Raw genomic sequence first — 15,108 nt, 5'->3', positions numbered from 1 at the left:
TCTCTCTCTCTCTCTCTCTCTCTCTCTCTCTCTCTCTCTCTCTCTCTCTCTTTCTGTCTGTCTCTGTTGTTTTCTCTCTCTCTCATAAAGTGTCTGGCGGCCGCAGTCGTCTGCACCTGCTGGATCTGGGCAGCTGTGAGACAGACATAAGTCGGACCCGGGAAGGAGGTGGAGGCCAGTGTCTGTCTCTCTCTGCTCTGGGAAACGTCATCCTCGCCCTGGCCAATGGGGCCAAGCACGTACCCTACAGGTATGTCTGAAAATGAGGGACAAACGCTAATGAATAATGATTTTTTACGTACCCTACAGGTATGTCTGAAAGCGAGGGACAAACGCTCTTGAATATTATAATTTTTTCACGTACCCTACAGGTATGTCTGAAACGAGGGACAAACACATTCAGATGCTCGTGAATAATAGTTTTTTACACAATGCCAATCTGAATGTGTCTGTATTATGTCTGTGTGTCTGGCTTTGTGCCATGGCCTTTTTATCTCTCTCCGTTGTTCTTCCCACCTCACAGGAAAAATCTATGAAGCCCTATTAGCCTGTTTGGATGAGAGAGAAGTTGATGGAATTAGAGAAGCACCAACGTGGGAAATTATTGACAGTGTTATGGTTCAGGGAAAGGGTGTATTCCGGCGTCAATGAGATGAGGGGGTTTGGATTGTAATATAGAAGATTTAGTCTGTGAAAAGGAATATGTGAAATGAGATTTTTTTACTTGAGTCTCAGACAAGATCAGCTTTATTTATACACAGTATAGAGTAGGGTGGGTTTAATGAAAATGTTTCTTGTTTATTTAAAACTAGCTTTCATGGACCTTTCACACATTGCCCTACTTACAGACAGAACATGAGAAGGTAGTTGAAACTGAAAGTGGTAGTTGAAAATGGTAAATGAGATCTCGTTCCCGCTGCCTTTTGCCTGTCTATGCCTAATCCTTTGGTACAATTAGGAGTGGTTGCTGTGATCCTGGGAGGTTTAGAGGGGAGTGTGTTACGGCTACAAGGATCTGGTGCTGGTCTTTTTTGGGGGGCTAACGAGGGGATTTTTGATGTATTATTCAGGGATAGCAAGCTCACCATGTTGCTGAGGGAATCTCTGGGCAACATCAACTGCCGAACCACCATGATAGCACACATCTCTGACTCACCAACCAATTACATGGAGACGCTCACCACCGTGCAGCTGGCCTCGCGTATCCACCGCATGCGGAAGAAGAAATCCAAGGTAGTAACAATTCAACAAGCTATTTCAAGGCTTCCTACGGGGGGAAAAAACTGGTTGAATCAATGCTGTTTCCAAATCATTTCAACCAAAAAATTCAGTGTGATGGCGTTGAATCAATGTGGAAAACTGATTGGATTTGCAAAAAGTCATCAACGTAAGGGAATTTTGTATTTTTTTAAACCTAAACCTAATTAAAACCTACATTTGAACCTAAATCCAATGACAGGTTGACATTTTTGGTTGATTTCACATTGAATTCACATTAGTTGACAACTCAACCAAAATGTAAATCAAAACTAGATGTTGAACTGACGTCTGTGCCCAGTGGGTTTTGTTTGAATTAATGTGTGTGTGAGAGTGCGGTCATCTGAATCCAGAATGTGTACGTGAGTATTGGGTCTTGCATCCATTAAGATTTGGATCAATAAATTCACATTACATTCTTTGCATGGTCTTCATAGATACAGACTTTATTCCTCAAGCAGCCTTTGGTATCACTCAATTAGAGAATGTCTGAATTGTTTGAATGATTCCCAGGGTAATAATGACTCTGCCATAGAAATAATTAAATCTATAAAGTTCATCTGTATTTCTTCCAAAGGAAGGGCTGTTACAGCGATACTTTTTTCAGTGTTTTATGCCATGTAATCAATACTAAAGAGAATCCAATGTATGCCCTGAGATTTGGAAAGCATACCTTCAACATAATTAGGAAGATTGACAGCATGTATTTATATTTTATAGATCAGGACACCATAGGATACATAAAATGATTTTTAGATACATTTTCATGTAGCCTTTGGTTTGCACTTTTAACCTCGATTGGTATTGACATGTGGTTTCCAATAAATTGGAAGTCTAGGAATTGAACACTGTTTATAATTCAGCTATTGAATCCCTACCGCAGACAAGATTTGAATGTTTGTTCTCTATCCTGCTTATAGTATGCATCCAGCTCCTCTGGTGGCGAGAGTTCCTGCGAGGAGGGACGAATCCGCAAGCCACACTTGAGACCCTTCCACCCACGAACCGTGGCTCTTGACCCCGATATGCCCACATTGCTGTCCAGTGACCCAGACTACTCATCCAGCAGTGAGCACTCCTGCGACACGGTCATCTACATTGGGCCTGGTGGGGCCACCATTTCAGACAGAGAGCTCAGCGACAATGAGGGCCCACCTTCCTTTGTTCCGATCATCCCCTCGCTGAACAGGAAGCGCGGGAAAGACACCCAACGCCCGGAGGTGGAATACTTCAAGTGCGACACGTTTGCTGAGCTCCAAGAGAGACTGGAGTGCATTGATGGCAGCGAGGGCCCAGCTGCCTTCACTGGGGAGGGCAAAGGGGCACAAATAGCCCCAAGGACCAAAAGCCCAGAGGAGGCTGTGTCCCCCAAGACTGTTAAATCCCCCTCCCAAAAGCCCCTCATTAGCACAACAACCACCCACACAGCTCCCACTAAATCTGAGCAGGAACATTCCAAATTGTTCTTAGATGGAGGGGTCCCAGAGAGTCACAAACGGACAAGTGCAGATGGGGAGAAAGTTCTGGCCTGCGTGGTTAAGCCCAGCAGGGTTTTGTTGCAAGACTCAGAGCCTGTGGTGCGAGAGAAGGTCTACCTCAACAAAGGGCCTACTCTACCTAAGCCTTCTGCCTCTCCTTCTTTGCCAAGATCTTCCAGAACACCCTCTCAGGGTCTGGATGCTATCTGCCGTGCACCCCCTGTGGGCATGAGTCAGCAGGCCCTAAGGCAAGGACAACATGGGGGGTCCCCGGTCCTGGAGAGGGCTCATCATGGCAGGAGTCCCATGGAGATGAGCCATCTTCGGGCAGCATTGAGGGGCAGATGCCTGGAGAGAGATGTCCTGAGGACCACGATCACCCTGCAGCAACCTGTGGAGCTGAATGGGGAAGACGAGCTGGTGTTCACAGTTGTGGAGGACCTACCCATAGGCCTGGTCCCAGACAATGGGCGGCCCTCCAGCATCATCAGCTTTAACAGTGACTGCTCCCTTCAGGCCCTGGCCTCAGGCTCCCGTCCTGTCAGCATCATTAGCAGCATCAACGATGAGTTTGATGCTTACTCGGCTCAAGAGTGTGCATCTGGGGTGAGCTCAGCCTCACAGGAGGAGATGTTTGCCCATCATGGTAGCAGACAGTCTTCTATTGGCTCCTGGCCGAGTGAAGTGAGCGTGTGCTCGCTGGAGAGTGACGGCACCCATTCAGCAAGTAGATTCTTACAGAGGGCTAAGTGCATGGCACCGGAGAACACCTCCATATTGTCCTCCCCTAGTATATTCCGTAGGGAGCCGTTCTTGCAGCATGGTACCAAGAGCTCCCTAAATGACAGTGGTGTCTGCTTCTCTGAGTTGGACAGTGACCCCGCCACCCCAAGCAAGCTCTCCCTAACTAAGTGCCCACCTTCTCCTGACTCTACCAAAGCATCTCTCAGAGCAAACACTCTAAACACCTCAGCATCTTCTCAGATCCCACACCATGCTGTTCACTCCAGTCTTCCCAGGAAAACCAAGCCTACCTCATCAGTTGCCCCAAGCTGCAGCAGGCAGGAAGGCAAGCAAGATGACCTCTGGTTGCGAGGGGGCGGCCATTCGGATCCTAGAGCGACTGAATCCACTGTGGCGAGTAAGCCACCCAGAAATGGCATGAGTGGCCTCCCTTCCAGGAAGCCAGGAGGAAACAGCAACAGTGTACCTCGACCGCCGAAAGCACAGGTATCCTCCTCGACTCAGAGGGTGGTAGACGGTTGTGAGAAGTCCAGCAGCAAGAAAGCAGAGACCATGAGCAGGATGCCACAGCTCAGGCGAGGCGCCACCACTCTTGGCACAGTGTCAGTCCCCCACAGTTCCCCTGAATCAAAATGGGGCCGCGATGGTACTTCAGGCAGTGGTAGTCTGAGATTCTCCTCTTTGGGAAAGAAGGCAAATGGACAGAAAAGCAGCATGCTTCCAAAGTCCGGCTCTATCTCTCCTCCTGCTCCACCTGTTCGCAAATCAAGCCTTGATCAAAAGACAAGGATAGTCTTATCTCCTAGTGCCTTAAGGGCAGCCAGCGATGCTGCAAGGTCCTCATTGCCTAAAACATCAGTATCCGAGGAGGAATTCGATGTCCGATTCAGAAGGGATTTGTTTAGCTACAAAACATCCAGCTTGAAGGCTGACCATGGCTCAGCTAAGACAGCGTCAAGCCTGAAGACACGAGGAGCGAAAGGTGATTCTGGAAGGTACTATGGTAGCCTAATGTCCTTGGAGAGAAGTGACAGTCTAACCTCAGTGAGGTCCAGACCTGGCCTGTCGAGAGAGAATAGTGGCATTAGTTTAGGAGACAATGGAAAATCCAATAGATCAGTGCCGAAACTTGGGGTTCCCACCTCCACTACTTCCACATCCACTGCTACCTCTCCTCCTTCCTCTACCACCTTTGCGACGACAAGCAAGTTGGGACAGCTCAAAGCTAATGTCAACCCCAGGGCCATAGTTGCCAGTGGATCAAAGGCTAGAACTTTGTCTGCCAGCAGTTCCAAGACCCTTAACTACTCCACCAAATCCGTTGATGCGCCAACCGCACGCAATGCCAGCCTACCTCCAACTGGGAAACCTCCAGCTCGTTCTTTGGCAGGGACCAATGGTAATGGCAAGCCTGGCAGGGGCACTATCATGGGCACCAAGCAGGCCATCCGGGCTGCCAACAGCCGAGTTAGTGAGCTTGTGGCGGGAAGCCCAAGGAAACATCTAAGCAGGGGTTCAGGGGACAATGCCAACGATAGCGGGGCAAGCGTCAGCGGGTCCCCTATCAGCACGCCGCTACCCTCGCCCTATAGCAAGATCACAGCCCCGCGGAGGCCCCAGCGTTACAGCAGCGGGCACGGTAGTGACAATAGCAGTGTGCTCAGTGGGGAGCTTCCACCGGCCATGGGGCGCACTGCGCTCTTCTACCACAGCGGGGGAAGCAGCGGGTATGAGAGCATGATCCGGGACAGCGAGACCACAGGCAGTGCCTCGTCAGCCCACGACTCCATGAGCGAGAGTGGCGTGTCCACCTCTAATAGGAGTAGAGTGTCTAAATCACCCAAGAAGAGAGGCAATGGTGAGTATTAGTTACACTGAGAGAGTTCTGTAACAATATCCAGACATCTATACCACATCAATCACCACTCGTGATCTCATAAAGTTGTACTTGTGAAATAAGTGTTATGTTATTTTATTTAGCGCCCCACAATAATCCAATTGAACAATATACATATTAAAATAGTTATAACTTTTCTTTGATATCTGTAAAATAAAATATACATACGATATTTTCTCTAGCTTTCTCACTAGTAGATTATTTATATTCTATTGAAAAGCGTTGCTAGGTGACAACCCTGGTGCTCAATACAACATTGCATGCATGCTGAAGCGAGTAAGAATGCATGTATTCATACACTCTAATATCATGTATGAATTTGCCTTGCACATGGATATCTCACATTTATATATCTATTTTTCATAAACCTATGAATATATATTTCGATGTACAGTATGTACTCCACCTAGCATTGTCATGAATCTCTATTCAAGTGTAGTATCTGAAGTGACAGCGTATCCGGCTGCAGTGTACACTCATAACAAGAATTATGAGTGTATTCAGATTCATGTGCCCATCCTCCGTAATTCATAACAGCAACAGATAGGGTCTAGTGCCTAATGCATATGTAATCAGTGCTAGCCCAAGGTTATGTGATCCCAGCTGGCTCTATGGAAGTCTGCTATCAGTCTGTATCTTGGCATGTTTTTGCTTCATGCATATTTCAAGGCAGTGCCGCACGTGCTAGGATATTGCTGGTGTGCATATCCAACTCCAATGAACAGCGGTACCCCCACTGATCACTCCCTTCACCCACTTGCTCCAGGCCTCCAGCGGCGCCGTCTCATCCCTGCTCCCCTGCCGGACACCTCCTCCCTGGGCAGAAAGGCTGGCGTACCAGGCCAGTGGGTGGACTTGCCCCCCTTGGGTGGGACCCTGAAAGAGCCCTTCGAGATCAAGGTGTACGAGATCGACGACGTGGAACGGCTGCAGAGGAGGCGAGAGGGTGCCACGGGGACAGAGGTTAGAGATTCTCCATCTGCTTGCTTCTTGGCATTCTAAAGTGGTGTGTGTGTGCGTGCGTGCGTGCGTGCGTGCGTGCGTGCGTGCGTGCGTGCGTGCGCAGGTGTGCATGTGTATGTACACAAATTAGCCAGACTGTAGACTCCAGAATATTTTGACTTATTTGTGTGGGAATGTTATTTTATTTGCTGTTTTTCCTCTCCTTACTTGCTTAAATGTTGTGCATGTCACACCTGTTCACCTTTTAACCTCACCAAAGGACAAAAGGAATTTCCTTCCAGTAATTGTCTACTTTATAAATAACATTTCAAGATTATCATGGCCACGTAACAGGCATGGCTCCCCTTCGCAGTGGGCTAAAATTAAGGAGGACAGTCCAGTTCATCAGCCTCAACTGAACATGCCCCAGATTAAAAAGCAAGGCTGCCTAAACTGTCTTGAACCCTAAATCCATCCACTACTAAGAGTGACACTAGGGGTGGAGGAAGCCCAACGAGGAAGAGGGGAAACTAGGGGTGGAGGAAGCCCAATGAGGAAGAGGGGAAACTAGGGGTGGAGGAAGCTCAACGAGGAAGAGGGAGAACTAGGGTTGGAGGAAGCCCAAGGAGGAAGAGAGGAAACTAGGGGTGGAGGATGAAGGTTGGACCTGCTATCTGGGCCCTCGCCTGATTTCTCTTCATGGGCCTCTCCACTCTCCATGCCCACGGGTCATTAACCATTCCCACCAGTGGGACCCAGTCACCCAGTGAATAGTTTAGGACCAAGTTACCCAGCAAAAAGCTTAGGACCCATTCACACAGCGAATAGTGTAGGAACCAGTCACCCAGCAAATAATGTAGGACCCAGTCATCCAGTGAATAGTGTAGTACCCAGTCATCCAGTGAATAGTGTAGTGGGTAAAATACATCAATTCTGCCTGATGGTGCTTTGATTTATTTTCAATTAGGAAAAGATTATCTTCAATTCGTCTTTTAGAGCCTGTCATCCCGAGCTCCCCAAAATGAACTATTTTAAGTGTGTGTGTGTGCAATGTGCATGTAACTGTGTGTGTGTGTGTGTGTGTGTGTGTGTGTGTGTGTGTGTGTGTGTGTGTGTGTGTGTGTGTGTGTGTGTGTGTGTGTGTGTGTGTGTGTGTGTGTGTGGTGTGTGTGTGTGTGATTAATTGCATTTCAAAGTGCATCCATTTAGATTGTGTATTATCTTTGCATTAGCGAATGTTAATAATGTATTTTTTTCTGCTCTCTCATCACGCAGCCATTCCAGGATGTGGAAAAGGTTTGTTCATTAAACTCGATGGATGTGCCTTGATTATTATATCATGTGCTAAAATGGAAGATGTATGAAGCATGGAATTAATTCATTCTGCTATGCCTTGTGAAATAGACACATTATATTGTGGCACAAATGTGTCCAAAAATTTTTTTGTGCAAAGCCAATAGTGCAAAAGCAATTGACCTCCCTTGTAGTGATAAAAACAACAGTTCCAACTAGTAGTTCCTCCAGGATTTCGAGGTGTTTTTTTTTTTTTTTCTGTGGGCTAAAATACTTGATTTTGCTGCAGCAATTCTGACATGTTGCATGACAATTTGCGAGGATTTTGTGAAATTTGTCACAAAATTGCACTGACGGGAGAAATGTTTGTTGACCTGGGGCTTGATTGAACCACTTTATGCGGTAGAAGTGCGGTGATTGGTTAAAATTGTGAACCATCTTTTTGTGGTGCCGTGATGGGACAGTTTTATGCAGTAATATTGCAGTGATTTGACTGTTTTATGTGGTGATTGCGATCACAGAATCCTGGAGGGACTGAACTAGGAATAATCTGTTCTGTTATTCTACCTTTCAATAACTTGGTACTGGTGGACTACGTCTATACCTAATCCCTGTGCTCAACGCTTGTCCTGGAGATTAAAGCAAAGCGAGAGATTAGCGTGGATGCTAATTTTATTTATCCTAATTAACCCCGGCAATGGACAGGGGGCTAAATCTCCACAGGTTAGCCACTCTTGATTCCATTTTGAATAATCTCTAAACCTCCCTCTCCCGTGTGTGAGCCTCCTCACAGCACACAAACTCCTAATCGAAGCGTCCGGCTAAAGATACTCCTCTGTCTGGCTCTCTCTCTCTTTCTCTCTCTCTCTCTCTCTCTCTCTCTCTCTCTCTCGCTTTCGCTCTCTCTCTCTCTGTTTACTTCCCTCCCTCCATCCAAGTCAGGGTTTCTCCAAAGGGAGCACACTCAGCTCCTTTCCTCCACTCGTCTTTTGTCTCTGCTCACTCCATCCATCCTTACCGTTTACTCTCACAGGGACTGCTGTACTTCAACGCAAGGCTGAGGATGCTGGAGAAGAGGCAACAGCGGATCAGGGAGCTGAGGGCCAAGCACGAGAGGTTGAGTGGGGAATTGGAGGATGCCAAGAGCAGGCTGATGCTGGACCCTGGCAAGTGGACCGGAGAGTGTGAGTAGCTTACTACAGAAATCTGGTGTACTATTTCAAGTGTGCTTAAAGTGTACCACCTTGTTTTGTAACTGGGTTGTGTTAAAGATGGACTTTAATCCAACAGTCAAAGCAGCAGTCAGGCATTCTATTCTATTCTATTCTATTCTACACTACATAGCCAAAAGGATGCGGACACCTCTTCAAATTAGAGGAGTCGGATATTTCAACCTCACCCGTTGCTGACAGGTGTGTAAAATCGAGCACACAGCCATGCAATCTCCATACGAAAACATTGGCAGTAGAATGGCCCGTACTTAAGAGCTCAGTGACTTTCAACGTGGCACCATCATAGGATGCCACCTTTCCAAACAAGTCAGTTCGTCAAATTAATGCCCTACTAGAGCTGCCCCGGTCAACTGTAAGTGCTTTTATTGTGATGTGGAAACGTCTAGGAGCAACAACAGCTCAGCCGCAAAGTGGTAGGCCACACAAGCTCACAGAATGGGACCGGCGAGTGCTGAAGCGTGTCAAAATCATCTGTCCTTGGTTGCAACACTCACTACCGAGTTCCAAACTGCCTCTGGAAGCAACGTCAGCACAAGAACTGTTCGTCGGGAGCTTCATGAAATGGGTTTCCATGGCCGAGCAGCTGCACACAAGCCTAAGATCACCATGTGCAATGCCAAGCGTCGGCTGGAGTGGTGTAAAGCTCGCCTCCATTGGATTCTGGAACAGTGTAAATGTGTTCTCTGGAGTGATGAATCACGCATCACAATCTGGCAGCACGGCGGACAAATCTGGGTTTAGTGGATGCCAGGAGAACGCTACCTGCCCGAATGCTTAGTGCCAACTGTAAAGTATGGTGGAGGTGGAATAATGGTCTGGAGCTGTTCTTCATGGTTTGGGCTAGGCCCCTTAGTTCCAGTGAAGGGAAATCTTAACGCAACAGCATGCAATTACATTCTAGATGATTCTGTGCTTCCAAGTTTGTGGCAACAGTTTGGGGAAAGCACAAAGCGTGCACAAAGCGAGGTTCATACAGAAATGGTTTGTTGAGATCGGTGTTGAAGAACTTTTGATTCTCTGCACAGAGCCCTGACCTCATCCCCATCGATTACCTTTGGGATGAATTGGAACCTAATCGTCCAACATCAGTGCCCCACCTCACTAATGCTCTTATGGCTGAATGGAAGCAAGTCACTGCAGCAATGTTCCAACATCTAGTGGAAAGCCTTCCTAGAAGAGTGGAGGCTGTTATAGCAGCAAACTCCATATTAATGCCCATCATTTTGGAATGAGATATTCGACGAGCAGGTGTCCACATACTTTTGTCCATGTAGTGTATCTGTTGTTTGCTCATGTCTTTACAAATGATTGTTACTTGAAGCGTAGCTTCGTGCTAATGAATATACCATTGACTGCTTCTCTTAGGGAGATGTATACCTCTAAGTCACTCGCTGTGACCACTCTCACGCTCAGCTTTCCTGCATTTAGCCTCTCTGAGGCTATTGTAAGTGGACAACAAAGTTGTGTAACTAGCTAACGATTCCAGGCTGTGCTAACCTCTGTTGGAGTTGGGCCACACGAGAACCATCTTGAACATAATAGTAAACAAACCCTTCCTACACTGTAGGAGCAGCTGATCTCCCAAGCTCTTCAATATGACATCTGCCCCAGTTACTACAATGTTCCCTATGCCCTATGTTCCCTATGCCCTATGTTCCCTATGCCCTATGTTCCCTATGCCCTATGGCAGTGCCATTGCACTCAATGAAATGCGTTGTGCAGGTGTCAAGCAAATGTGTGTGGTTGACCTCATTGGGACCTTGTAGTTAACGCTACTTGTGGTCCATATTGGGCCTACAGCTGATACCACACTCGCATACATAAACACTAACATTAACAAAGGAAGCAATGTCGGCCAATAGCTTTTTTATTTTTTGATGGGTTTGATTCTCTTAGGTTCCTTTCTAGAGTAAACTGTTAAAGTGATAAAAACTATTTTCTGCCAGTGTCAATGTGGGAAAACACTTTTAGGGAGGCACTTACAGTATCTCGCACACAAACTAAAGGCAAGCAAGTGGATCCGTTCTCCGACCCCCAAATAGACAAAACGGCAGAACAAGGAGGCTATATCCAGTTGAGCGGTGCAGGTCGCCGAAGGTTTGCCAGAGAAGATCCCTTCCTTTCTAGCTGAGCTCTATCCATTATAATCTATTTCTGGAAGCTTCTTAACACACCAAATGCCTCCAGGTCTTCGGCAAGGGAAAGAGGCCACAGTATTTTGGGAGTATAATGATAAATATTTGTATTTTTTTTGTTAGGGGGTGGATCAGCTTTAATATTGCAGATAGATTGTTGCTTCCATCAATGTTATTGTCTGCATTGTTTCTAATCCCCCATATATTTTTGGGGTAAACAAGTCGGTTAGGACATCTACTTTGTGCATGACACAAGTCATTTGTACAGGATGGCAACAACACAATCCCTCCACCAGTGCTCAGGCTGTCCGTAATAGGCTGAGAGAGGCTGGACTGAGGGCTTGTATGCCTGTTGTAAGGCAAGTTCTCACCAGACATCACCTGCAACAACGTCACCTATGGGCACAAACCCACCGTCGCTGGACCAGACAGGACTGGAAAAAAGTGCTCTTCACTGAGTCGTTTAGTCTCACCAGGGGTGATGGTCGGATTCATATTTATCGTCAAAGGAATGAGCGTTACACCGAGGCCTGTACTCTGGAGCTGATTTGGAGGTGGAGGGTCCGTCAAGGTCTGGGGTGGTGTGTCACAGCATCATCGGACTGAGCTTGTTGTCATTGCAGTCAATCTCAACGCTGTGCTTTACAGGGAAGACATCCTCCTCCCTCATGTGGTACCCTTCCAGCAGGCTCATCCTGACATGACCATCCAGCATGACAATGCCACCAGCAATACTGCTTGTTCTGTGCATGACTTCCTGCAAGACAGGAATGTCAGTGTCGTGTCTTTGGGCACCATTAACTGAAGACATGTTTATCAATTAACCTCTCTGGGCTAGGCGGGACGAATTCATCCCACCTACGTAACAGCCACTTGAAGCCTGTGGCGCGATTTTCAAAACCTTAAAAATCCTATTACTTCAATTTCTCAAACATATGACTATTTTACAGCTATTTAAAGACAAGACTCTCGTTAATCTAACCACACTGTCCGATTTCAAAAAGGCTTTACAACGAAAGCAAAACATTAGATTATGTCATCAGAGTACCAAGCCAGAAATAATCAGACACCCATTTTTCAAGCTAGCATATAATGTCACAAAAACCCAGAAGACAGCTAAATGCAGCACTAACCTTTGATGATCTTCATCAGATGACAACCCTAGGACATTATGTTATACAATACATGCATGTTTTGTTCAATCAAGTTCATATTTATATCAAAAACCAGCTTTTTACATTAGCATGTGACGTTCAGAACTAGCATACCCATCATCAAACTTCCGGGGAATTCGCTAACATTTTACTAAATTACTCACGATAAACGTTCACAAAAAGCATAACAATTATTTTAAGAATTATAGATACAGACCTCCTCTATGCACTCGATATGTCCGATTTTAAAATAGCTTTTTGGTGAAAGCACATTTTGCAATATTCTAAGTACATAGCCCAGGCATCACGGGCTAGCTATTTAGACACCCGGCAAGTTTAGCACTCACCATAATCATATTTACTATTATAAAAGTTTGATTACCTTTTGTTGTCTTCGTCAGAATGCACTCCCAGGGCTGCTACTTCAATAACAAATGTTGGTTTGGTCCAAAATAATCCATCGTTATATCCGAATAGCGGCGTTTTGTTCGTGCGTTCCAGACACTATCCGAAATGGTAAAGAAGGGTCGTGCGCATGGCGCAATTCGTGACAAAAAAATTCTAAATATTCCATTACCGTACTTCGAAGCATGTCAACCGCTGTTTAAAATCAATTTTTATGCCATTTTTCTCGTAGAAAAGCGATAATATTCCGACCGGGAATCTCCTTTTCGGCAAACAGAGGAAAAAATCACAAAGGCGGGGGCGGTCAGGTCACGCGCCTAAGCCCAGAGTCCCTTGATCGGCCACTTGAGAAAGGCGATAATGTGTTTCAGCCTGGGGCTGGGATGACGACATTCAGGTTTTTCCCGGGCTCTGAGCGCCTATGGACGACGTAGGAAGTGTCACGTTAGAGCAGAGATCCTTAGTAAACGATAGAGATGGCAAAGAAGTTCCAGAAATGGTCAGACAGGCCACTTCCTGTAAAGGAATCTCTCAGGTTTTGACCTGCCATTTGAGTTCTGTTATACTCACAGACACCATTCAAACAGTTTTAGAAACTTTAGGGTGTTTTCTATCCATATGTAATAAGTATATGCATATTCTAGTTACTGGGTAGGAGTGGTAACCAGATTAAATCGGGTATGTTTTTTATCCAGCCATGTCAATACTGCCCCCTAGCCCTAACAGGTTAACTCCCTGTAATTATTATTACGCGATTAAACTGATTAATCGTTTAACTGTAATTAACTAGGAGATCGGGGCACCAAGGAAAATATTCAGATTACAAAGTTATAATTTTCCTAATATAACTTTCCTATATTATAACATTATATATTATATTATAGTATAGGCCGATTATCTTCTGGTTTAAATGGTGTATTTTACCTTGCGTCCAGTCTCATTCCAAACCTCGTAAATTGTTGTATCTGCACGAACCCAGCCTTTACTAAGAGTCATCCATACATTATTGTCTTAAAATCATTTATTTACTAAACTAAGTAATTCACAGAAAGCATACAAACAGTTGGTTATCGTTACAAAGCATTGGTGGAGTAATGTGCCCTAGTGGGCTAAACAGGCATGGCGGCCTGTTAAACAAACAAGGGGGGTGGGGGCAGCGGAGAAGACACACAGAGTTGATAAATATTAACAATTGATATGCTAAACCTTTGCACATGAACGCTCACTCATTCGGGAACAATTGCAATCAATATATATTTACGCTCAGTGTGTCGTCGGGATCCTTGTTGGAGAGTTTTTGTCCTGTTGGAGAGTTTTTGTCCTCGTTCTCTCTCTCTCTCGGTTAGAATGGATATTTCCAAGCGACATTCATTAATGTCGTTATAGAATGGATGTTTCGTCGGTCTTCGCGTTCAATGATATAATTTCTAGCTGCAGACTATTAATTAATATCAAAGACTTGTTATTATTCTGTCGGTATCGATAGTCTAAAAGTTTAACCACGTGGTATGGTTAAAGTTAAGTAGAGGGATGCAGGGTCAAACCTATTGGCCAACTCGTAATGGAGTGGAGGCCTGGTCTAAAGAAAGTAATCCTGGGTGGGGGTTTTATTCGGAATGACAGAAAAAGGCTGTCTCATGACGCCAGGTCTTGTCTGTGTCCCTGGGGGCGTGCCGATGACTGAGTTAACCTGTTAGGGCTAGGGGGCAGCATTTGCACGTCTGGATAAAAAAAATGTACCCGATTTAATCTGGTTACTAATCCTACCCAGTAACTAGAATATGCATATACTTATTATATATGGATAGAAAACACTCTAAAGTTTCTAAAACTGTTTGAATGGTGTCTGTGAGTATAACAGAACTCATTTGGCAGGCAAAACCCTGAGACATTTTCTGACAGGAAGTGGATACCTGATGTGTTGTATTGACTTTAAACCTATCCCATTGAAAAACACAGGGGCTGAGGAATATTTTGGCACTTCCTATTGCTTCCAATAGATGTCACCAGCCTTTACAAAGTGTTTTGAGTCTTCTGGAGGGAGATCTGACCGAACAAGAGCCATGGAACGATGATGTCCCATTAGACACCTGGCGCGCGAGTTCATGTTGGGTACCCTCGTTCCAATACGTTATAAAAGAGTATGCATTCGTCCACCTTGAATATTATTCATGTTCTGGTTAAAAAAGGCCCTAATGATTTATGCTATACAACGTTTGACATGTTTGAACGAACGGAAATATATTTTTTCCCCTCGTTCATAACGAGAAGTCCGGCTGGCTTAGATCATGTGCTAACAAGACGGAGATTTTTGGACATAAATGATGAGCTTTTTTGAACAAAACTACATTCGTTATGGACCTGTGATACCTGGAAGTGACATCTGATGAAGAGAATCAAAGGTAATGGATTATTTACATAGTATTTTCGATTTTAGATCTCCCCAACATGACGTCTAGTCTGTATCGCAACGCGTATTTTTCTGGGCGCAGTGCTCAGATTATTGCAAAGTGTGATTTCCCAGTAAGGTTATTTTTAAATCTGGCAAGTTGATTGCGTTCAAGAGATGTA

At 45.4% G+C, this 15,108-nt stretch overlaps 1 protein-coding gene across 2 annotated transcripts in view; it reads left to right on the top strand.

Moving 5' to 3' along the window:
- Window positions 1-15,108, top strand: part of kif26aa (kinesin family member 26Aa) — a 64,018-nt gene that overhangs the window by 42,063 nt on the left and 6,847 nt on the right. Inside the window, exons 7-12 of one of the 2 annotated variants that reach the window (XM_014143835.3) lie at window positions 91-250; window positions 1,071-1,233; window positions 2,178-5,337; window positions 6,143-6,339; window positions 7,594-7,614; window positions 8,645-8,795. In XM_014143835.3, coding sequence (XP_013999310.1) covers window positions 91-250; window positions 1,071-1,233; window positions 2,178-5,337; window positions 6,143-6,339; window positions 7,594-7,614; window positions 8,645-8,795 — 3,852 coding nt within the window. The remainder of the gene's footprint in view (window positions 1-90; window positions 251-1,070; window positions 1,234-2,177; window positions 5,338-6,142; window positions 6,340-7,593; window positions 7,615-8,644; window positions 8,796-15,108) is intronic. The other variant, XM_082961650.1, reaches the window with a different exon arrangement.

Source organism: Salmo salar, chromosome 15 (assembly GCF_965601325.2).
Source record: "Salmo salar chromosome 15, fSalSal1, whole genome shotgun sequence".
Classification (NCBI taxonomy): domain Eukaryota; kingdom Metazoa; phylum Chordata; class Actinopteri; order Salmoniformes; family Salmonidae; genus Salmo; species Salmo salar.
The sequence above is the reverse complement of the archived record's forward strand: the minus strand, read 5'-3'. Positions and strand labels throughout refer to the sequence as shown.